Here is a 14680-nt window from a genome sequence, read left to right on the forward strand (position 1 = left end):
GCTAACAATATCCACCATTTGGTGCAAATGGATGGATTTACTTTCTACATCTAGAAATAGAACAGTATCAAAGCATACTTAAATGCAGGAGGAGTTTAGACAGGAGAGTTTGACAGTAGAGAAAGAAGTTTGTGCTAAAACCTGAGTTTGTATCTATCTACTAGTGGTATAATGCTTTTCTGAAGTCTAAATCTCAAGAAGCTCCTAAGTACAAACTGGTTTTGAAGATGAAAGGAATAGGGATTTTCAAGAAAAATGGGTTTCATTTAGTATTTAGAATTTACCTTTAAAATCTTCCATGTGATTTAGAAGCATAAGGCAAATGTGAGTTTAAAGAAAAGGATAACTAAGAGTTCTGTGCCCCTATTTTTTAAACCTATAAAAAGTAAGTGAGCTAACAAAAGCAAGAGATCTAAGTATGATTTCAAAAGTCAGAATATTTGCTATTTTCTCACTGTTCCCAAAGGTTGCTTTAAGACTATGAATTTTTAAAAATAACGCAGTGTCCTCAAGATATTGGTACTTTCATTTTTAAGGGTAAGCATCTGAAGACAGATGATGTCTGGTGTCATTTTTCAAGTTATATATATAGTCAAAAGAAATCAAGGCGGGCATGATGCTGCATGCCTGTAACCCCAGCAACTCAGGAGGCTGAGGCAGGAGGATAGAAAATTCAAAGCTAGCCTCAGTAACAGTGAGGTACTTAGCAACTCAGTGAGACCCTGCTCTAAATAAAATACAAAATAGGGCTGGGGATGCGGCTTAATGCGAGTTCAATCTCCAGTATCTCCCCCAAAAAAGAAAACGAAATCAAATACTACTTCTTCTATTCTTAGAGATTATTTTATTGTAAAAATGTAAGCAATTACAAATCAGCTTGTTGCAAAATCAACACTGTATTAGCATAAACACAATCCAAGTGAAAACTGGAATCTGGTCAATTACAGGCATTACACATCAAGCTGCGATGGCACTACTATTCTCTGAAGACACTGATGCAGTAAGAGTAGTTTTCCTATGAGAATCTTAGAAAAATAAAAATTTGAGTGGATCATCTTTATATTTTCTTTTTATATAATTATAGCCACGTTTTTATTAACAGGCCATAAGGTGATATGTAAACATACTTATTTCACCAAGATTTTTCTTATCAAATAAAATCATATTTCTACCTAGAAATTTTCTTCTAGTCATTTTAAATGAATAATCCAACCAACTGTCGAATGCAAATACATGTTTCTTTTACATGATTGTTAAGCCTTAACTTTATTCTCTCCTAAGGAAGCAGCATTAAAAGTCACTGTTACATTATTTGCTATAGAAACCTGGATTTTCATTTTAAAGACATTAACTTTCATTCACACATTAGCACAGGAGAATCTTCACCCAGCGATGAGTGGGTTGCAGACGTGAACATCATGCTTCACTTCACAGACGCAGAGTTCCTTGCAGAAGGAGGAGGCCCTAAGTCTCACAGGTTAGCTTTCTCCCTTGCAGCCAAGTGAGACCCGGCCTGCACAAAGGTGTGGATCGCGTTCTGTTTTAAAAGAACAAGTGCATCAGGCTAATTAACTCACAGGCAGCTACTGGTATCTTCTTTCACTTGTACCCGAATGAAAATAGTACTCCAGAATTCATTCATTTTAAACTTCCATTGTCTAGAGCTAAAAATGAAGAGTATGGTTTTTCAGGCAACTGCTCTATTTCTCAATTGAATTTCTGAAAAGCTGCTTGAGAAATCTATTAGTTGCAAGAAACAGACCCTGGAGGGAATAATGTTCAGTGGAAACCAAGCTGTGTCTAACTAACCCATGCTCACATCCCATGAGGGCCGGGCTGCTCGCGCTCACCTTAGGCTTCTCAGTGTTGTATTTGTCCAAAAGAGCCTGGATGCGGGCCCCGTAGTCAGGGTGGACATCACTGAAGTTCTTGACCTAGAACCAAATGAAAATAAGTGTAAGCAGCACCTGCACCCTTACTATGCCCCCTGCTGTCTCTGTTTCCCAGTGTATTTTTAGTAGAGGAGGAAGAACATCCCAGCAGGAAGCAGTACCACAACTCAGGTCTGGGAGTGGGACTTGAGGGTCCAGTAACAACTCCGCCATATACTGACTAAGCAATCTGTGTCAGTCACTTAACGTACCTGAGCTTCAGTGTCCCCCTCCCAAAATGCACAGAATAATTTCACCTATGTAACATCATAAAAATCAAGTATTTGGTCTTTGTCCTATGATCCTGGCACAGAGCTCCTGAAACCCTTGGAACTGTCTTCTGTGTGAGACTGAGATGACTCGTGGGGGGTCCTAGAGAGCTTCAGGATGGAGCTAGTGCCAGAAAGACCAAGTGTGTGATCAGAAGGTCACACCCAGTCCATCCCTGAGCCTCCAGGAGGGGAGAGGAGCTAGAGATTGTGTTCAGTCTCCAGGGCCAGCCATTTCATCCCCTGAGCCTATGTAATGAAACCTCCATAAAACCCCTAAATGACAGGGGTCAGGAGCTTCTGGATGGGGGGACACTGAGGTGTAGGAAGGTAGCACCCCCAGAGAGGCCAGGGAGCTCCAGGCCCTGCCCGCACACCCTGCCCACTGCATCACCTCTACTTGGCTGTTCCTGAGTTGTAGCCTTTGTACAAATGGATAAGTGAAGTAAAGCTCTTTCCTGAGTTCTGTGAGTCATTCTAGCAAATTACCAAACCCAAAGAAGAACCATGGGAACCCCTGGATCTGTAGTCAGAATATGCAGAAGGCAGGTAGTAGGACACTGCATTGGGCAGTCTTATGGGGCCGACCCTCTAAGCTGTGGGTTCTGACACTTACTCAGATACTGACAGGTGCTATTAGAATTGAACTGAGTTGTGGGGCACCCAGTTACTGTCAGAGAAGTAGAGAGCTGCTTATCGTTGGGAGAAAAAACACACAGAACCAACCGCATAGAATATTATAAGAAGAACACACAATAGATGAGTGGCATTTGCTACATGTAGAGAGCTGAACTCAAAGTTCTCAACAAGTTATTAGCAACTGTGTGAAGCACTGCCTGAGTTCACAGTGAAGTGTACGGAGACACTGGCACCCACCAGGCAAGCCCACATACTTCAGGCAGGAATTCCTGACTGCAGGCTAAGCCCAGAACGTGGAAGGAGAAGGGGGGACATCAGAACAAGTGACAAAGACTGCAAAGGATGCAAGCCCAGTTCCGCTACTTATAAGTTATCTTATCCACTCTCACCAGAAAAATGAGATAAAACCTGCTCTTCCAGGTTCCAGAGCAACCATCTGGTTCTCTGCAGGTTCCTGAACCCAAGCCTTCAACATCCCACACAGCTGCCCTACGAACAGAAAAGCAGCAGCACAAGGAAATGGTAGGACTCCTAGATTTACAAAATGTTTGTCCCTGTGACAGGCCAGGAAACCAGAAGTAAGAGAGCTTCAGAGCTCCGTGAGCAGCCAGCAGAAAGACCCTCTCCCCAAGTCAAAAGGTCAGCCTTCCTTCTGGAAGTCTCCCAGTTCTCACCCCAGAAAACAGGCAAATGTCTAGTTTACATCTGAAGGAGGGTCAAGGTGTCATGACATCAAGCCTTTAGGCAGGTGTCAAACTACAAATATGTAAGCTGTATTTCTTATCATCCAAAACCTAAGGAAATGGTAGCAGGAGTCATACTCTAACATCAGACATTGACTTGTATTTACTATCCTGCACAGAAGTTGGTAGCAGTTAAATTAAATAGCACAGGAAAGAATTCATCCTGAACTCAACTAAAATTATTACACACTGGAAAAAAGGCTAAGGATCAGCAGATATGTCATACCAGATAAAATGAGACTAGAAAATAATCAAAGATTAATTGAGGATTATTACTTTAAAAAAATAAATATTACTTAGGCTCAATTTAAGTAGGAGAGACATTCTCTTTCAGTATATTAGACAAAGGGAAATGAGGGGAAGGTAGGGGGGATAGCAAAAGGAAAGCCAGTGGAATGAATCTGACATAATTTCCCTATGTACATATATGAATACACCACAGTGAATACCGCCATTGTGTACATCCACAAGAATAGGGTCCTAATTAGAATAAGATATATTCCAGGCTTTTATATTATATCAAATGCATTCTACTTCATGTATAACTAAGAAACAATTAAAAAAAGAAAAAACGATACTTCTTTTAAAGGTTCTCCCACATCACTGCACTACCTCCATCAGCCAGAAGATGTCACCCTTCAGCTTACAAAGATTGACTCACCACTTTCTTCTGGATGAAGAGTTGTGCGTCCTTGAGATGGCCAGCAATGTTTTCACACAGGCGTTTCCTCTCCTCTTCATTCAGCACTTTTGTATAGAATTCCCTCACCTGCTCAGCAAAAAGAAGGCACAAAGAATCAAACAACCAATTTATCTCTCTCTCTCTCTCTCTCTCACACACACACACACACACACACACACAAAACACATCCAAAATGCTACTTTTGAAACATACCATTTTTAAAATTTAAGGATAATATAAAATAATTGGAACTGCCATTTGTGTTTTCTTGTGTTTTAAGCAAGACAGGAGGAACTCATTTCCTAATAGCTCATGAGTGTTTTTTAATAATGTTCTTCATAGTCAATGCTTATAAACATTCTATAAATACAAGGCCTACAAATACACCACATTTTAATATCAATAAGTCAAAAATGTGCAAGTTGTCTCTGAATGTAAATGCAACATAATACAATCTTTGTTCAATTTTCCCAGAACCATGAGAAGAAAAAACTAATTCATTTAAATAGAATATCAGTGCTTACATTGGCAAGACAGATATTGATAGTGATATTTTGCTTAGACTGCTGAATTTACTACTGTAGCAAATGCTGATAGATTAAAATCTATGAATTCTAGTAATCTCTGCTTGATCCTGAAATCAACCATTTCTAGGTTGTAGCTATGATTTTATTCTAACATTTCATTCATTCATTCAACAAGTATCTGTTAAGTATGATTAATGTGATAGACTCAGCTCTGCACAATGTTTTGTTAATGTTTATAAAATTCAATAATATCCAATTATGCAGTTATAAAATTCATAAAATCTTGAGATATATATCGTTTTTCGAAGTAATCAAATATTTACATATACTCTTAAATTTGAGGAAAGTATGGGGCTGGGGTTATAGCTCAGGGATAGAGCATTTGCCTAGTATGTGCAAAGCCTGGCTTCAATTCTCAATACAAAAAAAAATTTTTTTTTTTTTTTTTTTGAGGAAAATATAAATCTAATAACAAAGTTTAAAAAATCAGACTTCAACAAAATCTAATTAAAGTACTGCACCCTGGGAATTTCCTCAGACATAGTTCCAATTAACTAATTTTTTCTTTAACTATATCTAACATTTTTTATAAACATCCACTGGGATTCAATATCTGTTGAATTTTTATTTTGAAGATTATTTGTTTCCAGAAATTTCTATTTGGTTCTTTTTCAAATCTACCTGGCATTCTTTGATTTTTCTTACATTCTAATTTTCTCTTATAGATTAATTCTTGTATCTCCTTAAATATGCGTACATGCTTATTTTAAAAGCACTTTCAGATTATCAGGTGTATGATTCTTCCATCAGCAATTTCTCAGGCCACTGGATTTCATTGTATGTATTGTAGTTTTCCCATGACTCATATTCAACAGGAATTATCTTCTATGTAAGTACCAAATGTGTCCCATCTGTGAAGATATCTTCATGTGGTGATTTTCTCATCCTCTCTGCAAAGCCCAAAAGGGCTCACTGATTTACTTGTTTCTTAGTACACAGCTTCCATGTGGCTCTAGATGGGATCAGAATGTAGATACCTCACTTGAGAACAGGAGAGGGCAAGAACTCCCAATTTCTCAGGATTGAAGAAATTGATTCCATTTACGACTCACATGCTTCCAAGTTGCATCTTCAGTTTGAATGGTGGGGTGCTCTTTCCTGGTCTTTACCAATTCTAGCTCCCTACAACACGTGAAGCCTGAAGCCTTACTTCTAACCTTTGGTTTGTTTGTTTTTATGTAGTGTTGGGAATCAATCCAGGCATGCTAGGTGCCCCACCACTGAGCCATAACCCCAGTTCTCACTCCTAACCCTTTGGAGGCATAAAATCTTCATAAGGGGCAAATCAGGTCTAGTTACCTCCATGAGACTTCAATGATCACTCACTAATTCCATTTTCATTTCTGGGCCTTAAAGATAGTGTACAGGTAATATGTCTTAATTATAATAATTAGCTGAGCTGCATTATTCTTTTAAAAAAAAATTTGACCTAGCATTTCTGTGTGAGAAGAAAAAGAAAACTCTCCTGTGTCACCTCAATCTACCATCTTGGACTAAGAAAGGAATTAGTTACTACATTTTCAGTGGTGCACTACAGCCAGCTTGTCATAAAAGAACATTATCATGATTTCAGGAATTCTTTAAATAAGTTATTAAATATGCTTTTGTAAAATTTAAATTCTATCAGTTTAAAACTGAAATAACAGTAAAGATGAAAGAAATACTCAAAACACATCACTTTATAATTAAGACATATTACCTGTGGTTTTAAGATTGCTTATACCTGTACTATCTCTCTGGTGGAAACAGTATGTAACAGTGATATTAAGTATCACTTCCCAAAGCCATAGGTTCAAGGATATCATTTGGGCAGCTTAAAATCTGCCTTTCTGGGGTTGTAGCTCAGTAGAGCGATTACCTCCCATTTGTAAGGCACTGGGTTTGATCTTCAGTACCACATAAAAATGAATTAAAAAAAATAATGATATTGTGTTCATCTACAGCTAAAAAAAATTTTTTAAAAAAACATCTGCCTTGGGGAATAGCCCCATCCTGAAAATTGATGAATATTACAAACCACAACTTTCTCCCCCAGGGAGTCAAGAGTTAAGTATTTGTCAACACACGACTAAATAAAACCCCCACAAAATATTTATTCTTCTGGAGATTTGATCAATCTCCAGTTTTTAGAAGCAAATAAAAAAGTACCCACATGTGTGTACAAAGATAAACAGCACACCTATTTCAGCATGTGGCCTAACTAGACTACATCACAAATAGCATGAACAGGAAGACTCTTCACCCAACCCTAGCTTCTGTCTTCACTACTGTTCAAATAAAGGCAGTTAACTTTGAAGAAGTTCAACTGGAGGACTCTCCTGTGCTCTGACTTCAAGTCTAGCTAACAACCACTACCCTACAACTTAGTTGCTTACTGCAGAGGGGCATGGACTGTTCTATCATTAATAAATAAAGGATTTGAAACCACTCCATCAGCTCCACATGTTAACCATTGACCCTTTGTGGCAGGACCAAATTCCTTTTTTTATTAAAAAAAAAAAAGTGTCATAGTTACCAGTCAATGCAAAGTAAGAGAATTTTTTTCTTTAATAACCTTTTTAATTTAAGTGGAACATACGTGGCAGTAAAGAGCATCAATCATAAGTGTAAAGTTCAATGTTTCAGTGAACACAACTGTGTAGCGACCACCCAAATGAAGATGAAATAATACCCACATCTCAGAAATCCCCTTTCTCCTACCTAAAGGCAATTCATTTTCACTTCTAATAGTATAAATGTGTTCGGGCGTTGTTTTTTGAAATGTAATCATACAGCGTATATTCTTATCTGGTCTTTTTGCTCAAAGTCATGTTTGTACAAATTCAACTGTATTATTGGTTTATTGCAATAGTTTATAAATTTCCATTACTATACATTGTGAGAATATACCATTGCTTACTTTTCCATTCTTTCGTTAAATGAACATTTGAATAGCATGAATAGTCTTATAAATGTCTTCAAATGATCGTATATATAGCTTTCTATTGGGTATCAACTGAAGAGTGGGTCTGCTGGATCCAAAGGCAAGCATATGTTCAGCTGCAACAGATATTGTCAAACAACCTTCCAAAACAGCTAAACTAGGCTAAACTCACGTCAGAGTTATTCTTGTTCTCACAACACTTGATAGGGCAATCTTTTAAATTCTAGCTATTTTGGTACAAGTGTAGCAGTGTTTCTTAGTTGGAATTTTAGTGATGATTATTGAAGTAAACCACCTTTTTCAACCATTTGGATATCTACCTGGTGATGTGCCTACTGGACTGCTCATTTTTCTATCCAGTGGTCTTTTTCAGATTGCTCTGTAGGAGTTCCTCATATATTCTGTATATAACTCATTTGTTAGATGAATTGCAAATATATTTTCCCCATTCTGTAATTTTTCTTTTCAATTTCTAAATGATGTCTCATAGAGCTGGGGATATGGCTCACTGGTAGAGTGCTTGCCTAGCATGCATGAGCCCCTGGGTTCAATCCCCAGGACTGTGTGTGTGTGTGTGTGTGTGTGTGTGTGTGTGTATGTATATATATATATATATATATATATATATATATATATATAGAGAGAGAGAGAGAGAGAGAGAGAGAGAGAGAGAGAGAGAGAGACTCATGATAAAGAGTTCTCTTTCCTCATGAGCTAGTCTTATTATCTACTGCCCTAATCATTAATCTTCTCTTCAGCTGTGTTAATCTCCTTTTAAATTCATCTACTATGTTATTATTTTAAGTTGTTGCAATTTCTAGTTCAGTATGTCTATTTAATTTTTTATAGATTAAAGTTATAATATTCCCCTTATTGTCATCTATTTTCTTGAAAACATTAATCATAGTTATTCTAAAACCTGCTTCTTACAATTCCATTATCTGCATCTCCAGTATGTTTGTTTATACTGTCAGTTTTTTGTTTTTTTTTCTTCATAGCATCTTGATTTTTCAGTCATAAAGTCTTATGTGTTAGGTGTACCTTATTATTACTGAATTGACATTTATACGTGAAAATATCTAGATATAATCTGAGGTTCTATTATCTGCCAAAGAAGATTTATGTCTGCTTCGGGGAAGCATTAGAATGGAGAAGATCACCTGTGATATTACAGCATGTACATTTGGTTTAGGGCCATGGTTCCTGGCTCAGAACTTTCTCCCCAAAGTAGGCCACAGAAAATAGTATTTTTCTTCCCTGAGCAGGTCATATTTTCCCGTCTCTCTGTGTTGGAGTTGCCATAAAGAAATTCTCTATTCTTGTCTGACAATAGATCATAACACACTCCTCATTCCAGAAAGTCCCATAAACAGAAGGGAGAATTTCTGCACAGAGGCCAAGCAGAAACTGAACAGATCTTGCTGGGTTTCCCTACTCAGTCTAGTAGCAGTAGCATTAGATATGCAATAAAATAAAAAATAAACCAGGGTTCCCAGGGCTTCCAGATAGCTGAACATGAGGTTCTTCTTGGAGGGTGTACTGTCAGAGAGGGCATAGAAGCACTGTGCCCTTCTCCCATACCCTGCTCTATGCACTCTTCATCTGTATATTCTGTTAATATCCTTAATAATAGAACTGTAAACATATTTCCCCAAGTCCTGTGAACCATTCAAGCAAATTAACTGAACCAGACCTGAGGAGAGGGTTGTGGGAACCCTAATTTATATCCCTATAGTGAGAAGCACAGGCAAAAAAAAATACCTTGAGGCTTGAGATGAGCATTAGGGGTGAGGGAGAGCAGTCTCAGGGACAGAGCCCTCAACCTGTGGGATCTGACACTCTCTCTAGGTGATGTGAGAAATGAATTAGATTAGGAGACACTCAGTGTTATGGCTTGGTTATGAAGTCCCCCCCACAAGGAAATTCATATGTTGAAGGCTTGTTCCCCAATGCAGCAACATTCAGAGGTGGGATTTGGAATAGTGATTGGCCTCTCACCTCATCAAGGATTAATCCACTGATGGATTAACAATTTGATGGCATTATGGGAGTTGGTAGAAATTTTAGAAGTCAGGGCCTAGTTGGAGGAAGTTGATCATTTGGTAGTGTCCTGCTTTGTTTTGTTTTCCTCTTCTTCCTCTTCCTCCCCTTCCCCCGTCCCTCCCCTCCCCCTCTCCCTCCTCTTTTCCCTCCCCCTTTCCCTCCCCCTTTCCCTCTCCTTCCTGGCCTCCAGGAGCTGAGCAGCTCTTCTCTGCCATGTCATTCTATACCTCAGGACCAAAGCAATGAAGCTGCTGACCATGGACCGAAATCTTTGAAACTGTGAGCTGAAATAAATCTTTCCTCCTCTAAGTCGTTTTTCTCAGGGTATTTTTCACAGCATTGAAAATCTGACTAACACACCCAGCTAGTGTCCACTATAGACTGGACCACTTGTTTGCTGGTGGCAAGAAATCCCCACGCCTTTCAAGGTCACAGAAGTCTATGTCGATTGTGGTGGAGTCCCGACACGTCCTGTCTGAGACTGAGCTGATGCACAGCTGCGTTTCAGCTCTTGGGAGAACAAGTTTATTTCAGGTTTGCCCTTCTTCCTAGGCATGGCCCTTCAGGGTTCCAGCTGGAGCCTGGAGTGGTAACCAGAGGTTCTCCTTCTCAGCAGACCCTGGGCTGCAGGCCCATGAAACTGCTCTGAACTCCACCGGCATTCTGACCCATTCTTGCAAGACATTAATAAATGCTTTATGAGGAGAGGACAAGAAACTTCAGGCTTGCCTGGCACCTTCTTTTTCCTGCACTTCCTTCTCTCTGACATCTTGATCCCTTAAATCCTTGCTTCATTAGCTCTCCAAAACTTCGAACCACATGCTTTCTGTATTTTCCCTAGCATTCCAATGTTCTCCATAAGTGGATAGGTCTGCCAGAGCCAGAGTAGGAGTCCACGTGAATCATTTTTAACAGAATAAATCTGAACCTTCTTTATTTCCCACATGATTTATCATTATATAATCATGTTATAAATCTATAACAACAGTAGCATGACTGCTTAGAAATGTGCATACTATATGGTCATAAGAAGATCTCTCAATATACCAAGGATCACATGGTAAATTTTAAGGTGCAAACAGTAGCCTCATTATTAATTTGTTCAAGAGTTGTATGATGCATATTGTACCTATATTGACCCGGCACAGGCAAATTTCTTTGCAAGACAGGGAGTATGCAGCAATATACTTAGTAACACTGCATCACTAAAAATATAAAAGTTTTATAGGAGCTATTTTAAATTAAACCTGGTTTATATCTTCAAATAATGTTTCCACATACACACACACACACACACACATGCAAATGTCTTTCAAATATATCCTCCCAGTGAATTAATTCGTATATTTAAGTATATCTTACTTGGAATCCACATTCTCATATTGAGAAACTAGAAATAGGTTCCAACCCAATTTAAATACTAAGTTTAACATAAATGACCTGTATAGAACTCTAGAACAACTACATTTTTTAACTTTATTCTTGTGAGTGTGGTGTAAGTTGCACTGAACACATGACTGGCATGGAGCTGCCCGTGCATGAGCCCCTCACAGCAGCTACTGAAAGTCCCCTTAGGGTAGCCATAGGTGATTGGAAACAGGATGAGCACCTGACCTGCGGCAGTCAACTACAGGTTGACCAGAGACCAATGACACAGAAGCCAGGGTGAAAAGATTAGCTGAGTCCATCTGATTCTCTCTCTCTAGAATCTGATACAGAAGTATTAAGAGGAGTAGAAGGTGCTCCCCCACACTCACACACACACACACAAAAAGGGCTAAAAAAAGATAATAGCTACATGTAACATTTGAAAGGCTCTGAGAAGGGCCTGGCAGTGGGGAAGGGGTTATTTAACAGATTATGGATCTGAAACTCACAACATTAAGAAACAGAGCTTTTGTGACAATATTGAGGATCACACCATTGCAAACCTTGGAGTTGTGGCACACTGCCTTCCTATGCTCACCAATAGTCACAGGAAGAACAACAACATACCTCTCACTTGATTGCTATGTAGACTTGTTGCTTCTAGTAACATCATTACTTAAAAACTAATTTGAAGAATATGCAATAGTTGGTTTAAACTGGCTTCAAGCAGTATAAAAAGATATTGGTCAGGATTATCACCCAAAATAGAAATGATAAATGAGAGAAATATTCATATTTTAAAACAATCGAAGGAACAGGAAAAACATCTAAGTAGATTTGATGGTGCTTAAGCTGTACTTGCTCATTTCTTAGATTTCTGTGAAAACACATTTCCCCAGCAGCCCCAGCTATATCCCTTCAATAAGACTTAGGGGAACTGAGATGAGTCTCCATACCTTGAACGGAAAGAGCACAGTAGTACAACTATTCAACCCCTTCCAATAAGGATCATGGTTTCCTATTAGAGATAAGTCTTCTCTGAATTCAATTTAAGATGTTAGACACTTTAAGAGAGGGGGGAAATAGGCAGACATCAACAGGGAGAATAAGTAAGTGACCTCCACGGCAGACAAGGAACAATTACCTGAGTGACATTGTCCTCATTGGCACTATTGAAGCGCTTCACATCTGCAGAGGCTTGTGAGCCATGCTCCAGGGCTGAGGGCTGCTGTTCCGGAGCACTAAAGCTGTTGGGATAGTAATTTGGAGCACCACCTTTAAAGGAAAACAAGACTCATTAGTAATATGAAGACTGAAACCAGTAGGCAAGCAATTAATATTCAAGGAAAAAAATTCAAGCGGTAATCAAATACACATATACACACACGTGCAATTTTTCACTTCTCAGACTTGGCTACAGGCAGTGCTAAGAGTCTTAGAGAAGGCTTCATCTTCTCAATGCTCATATGGGCTGCCTCAGCCTGAGTGAACAGAGATCTCCAAGTCCATTTCAACCTTCAACAGTTCTCAGCTTTGTAGTCTCCTGATGCTCACCCACACAAGCATAAGTTTTCAAAGATTTGATGTGGTCACTACTGAGACTAGACTCATAACACATTTCAAATCGAAGAGTTTTATTTGGACTTGGGTTCCACTTGAACACTGAATCACAGAACTCTTAGGAATAACTTGAAAGTTCTAGCCCTGTTCCTTCCATCCACAGACCAGTTATGGAGCTCTGAGATGCTAAGGGACTGTGCAGGTCACCCAGGAATGAGTCAGCAGGAGATGTGGGCGAGAGCTCTGGGCTTCTCATCCCTTCCAGCACAGCCTACTTATTATATCTGGCCATTACCGAACTCTATTCCACTGCTCCTTAAATGTTTTTAAAATTCTCACATTATCTCTCTTTTACTATGATGACTTTGATTCTAGCTTTACTTTCACATTCCTCCATAGACTAGTAAAAAAGATATTTTTAAAAATTTTATATTTGTAGTGTGTCAGCATTCATTTATCTGGACTTTATAGAAAGAAATAGTGACAAATATAATCACAATATTTTCTATGACACAGGCTTTTTTTTCCCATTCTGGCATACTTGGTTTCCAAATGACACTCTGCCTCAGCTGAGACCTGTGGAAGCTGACTTATCTGGGCCCACACTGCCTAAATAGAAACTTCAGTGGTTTGTGCAAACCAGCCTGTGGTTGGAATTTTACCTAGCTCACTGCCAGAGCACATTATCCACAGTGGATAATTAAGAGATGCCTATGTATGATACCAATCAGGGCACCAAGTATCAACAGAGAGAATAAGCAAGTGACCTCCACGGCAGACAAGGAACCATTACCTGAGTGACACATATCACCATTATGAAGCTCTATTACTAGCTCAAGAAATTTGTCTGCTATGTCTCCAAGGAAAGCAAAATGCTCCAACAATCAGATACCAGTGTTTTCTGCACTAAAAATTTGATCTTTAACATGATCTTTGAGTAATTTCAAAATTCCATTTCCAAAAAAGCTCTGACCTTTACTCAAAGTGGGAGTTGTCTTTAAAGCACTGACTATTGGGAATAATTAAACTCTTTCATGGATCTTTACAAGCACAGCCCACATGCTCTACTTCTAGAATCAGGCAGCGTGTCAAAAACATCCATACACAGTTTTTTCCTTAAGAATGCCACTGTAATGGTAAACAAGAATGGTAAACATGAAGCAGTTGTTTATGAGTAAAGTTCAAAAGATACATTGATCTCCGATTGACAGTTTCAACAAAAAAAGGACTGAAGAAAGTGAATGGAAAAAAACAACGAACAGAAGAATGAAAACACAGAAGACTACTTGAGGCAATGACACAATTCACGTCTCTGAGTAAATTAGGGAACAAAAATACTGCAGCCACCTACTAGAATTAGTTAGGAAGCGTGTAAACTTGTTCCATACGTGGAAAAGGATTAATAGCAATGGTAATGAGCAAAGCACAAAGTTACATATACAAAATAATCTAAAGTATAAAAAATATTAATAGAAAAGAACAGCAAGAAACACAGTAAAATGCCCGGTAGTGGCCTTAGGATTCTGGGACCATGAATAGATATTCTTCTCCTCTTCTGTATTCTCCAAATTTCCTTTAAGGCACATTTGTTTTTATCATAGAAAAATAAATTTTGTTTTTATATAGGCATCTATGACTATAAATATCGATCATCAGCAAAATTTCTGAAGAGATCAATATAAGCAACCTGGTACGGAAACACGTGTCCCAGGTAGGAATTATAACACTAAGATCTATACTAAACTGTGGGACAGTGAAAGAAAAACACAGGCATTCTGCTTGGATAACTAAAATAAGTAATTAACAATCCAAGACTGTACATAGCACCCAAAAAGGAATTAAAAGAAAAAAGTCATAAATTTGGTAAATGAGCTCCAAAAAACGAAAATGCAGTGGGTTGTTGTCTCGCCAGTTGATCTCACTCCTGTCTAAACA

General features: G+C 38.6%; 1 protein-coding gene across 1 annotated transcript in view; it reads right to left on the reverse strand.

Annotated features, from left to right (window-relative positions):
* Positions 1-821: 821 nt before the first annotated feature.
* The window catches only part of Cat (catalase), a 35925-nt gene continuing 22066 nt past the window's right edge, over positions 822-14680 (reverse strand). Inside the window, exons 10-13 of the mRNA XM_027936470.2 lie at positions 12330-12460; positions 4244-4351; positions 1851-1934; positions 822-1537 (exon numbers count right to left, since the gene is read on the reverse strand). Coding sequence (XP_027792271.1) covers positions 1472-1537; positions 1851-1934; positions 4244-4351; positions 12330-12460 — 389 coding nt within the window. The 3' untranslated portion in view covers positions 822-1471. The remainder of the gene's footprint in view (positions 1538-1850; positions 1935-4243; positions 4352-12329; positions 12461-14680) is intronic.

This window comes from Marmota flaviventris, chromosome 9 (assembly GCF_047511675.1).
Source record: "Marmota flaviventris isolate mMarFla1 chromosome 9, mMarFla1.hap1, whole genome shotgun sequence".
In the NCBI taxonomy this organism is placed as follows: Eukaryota; Metazoa; Chordata; class Mammalia; order Rodentia; family Sciuridae; genus Marmota; species Marmota flaviventris.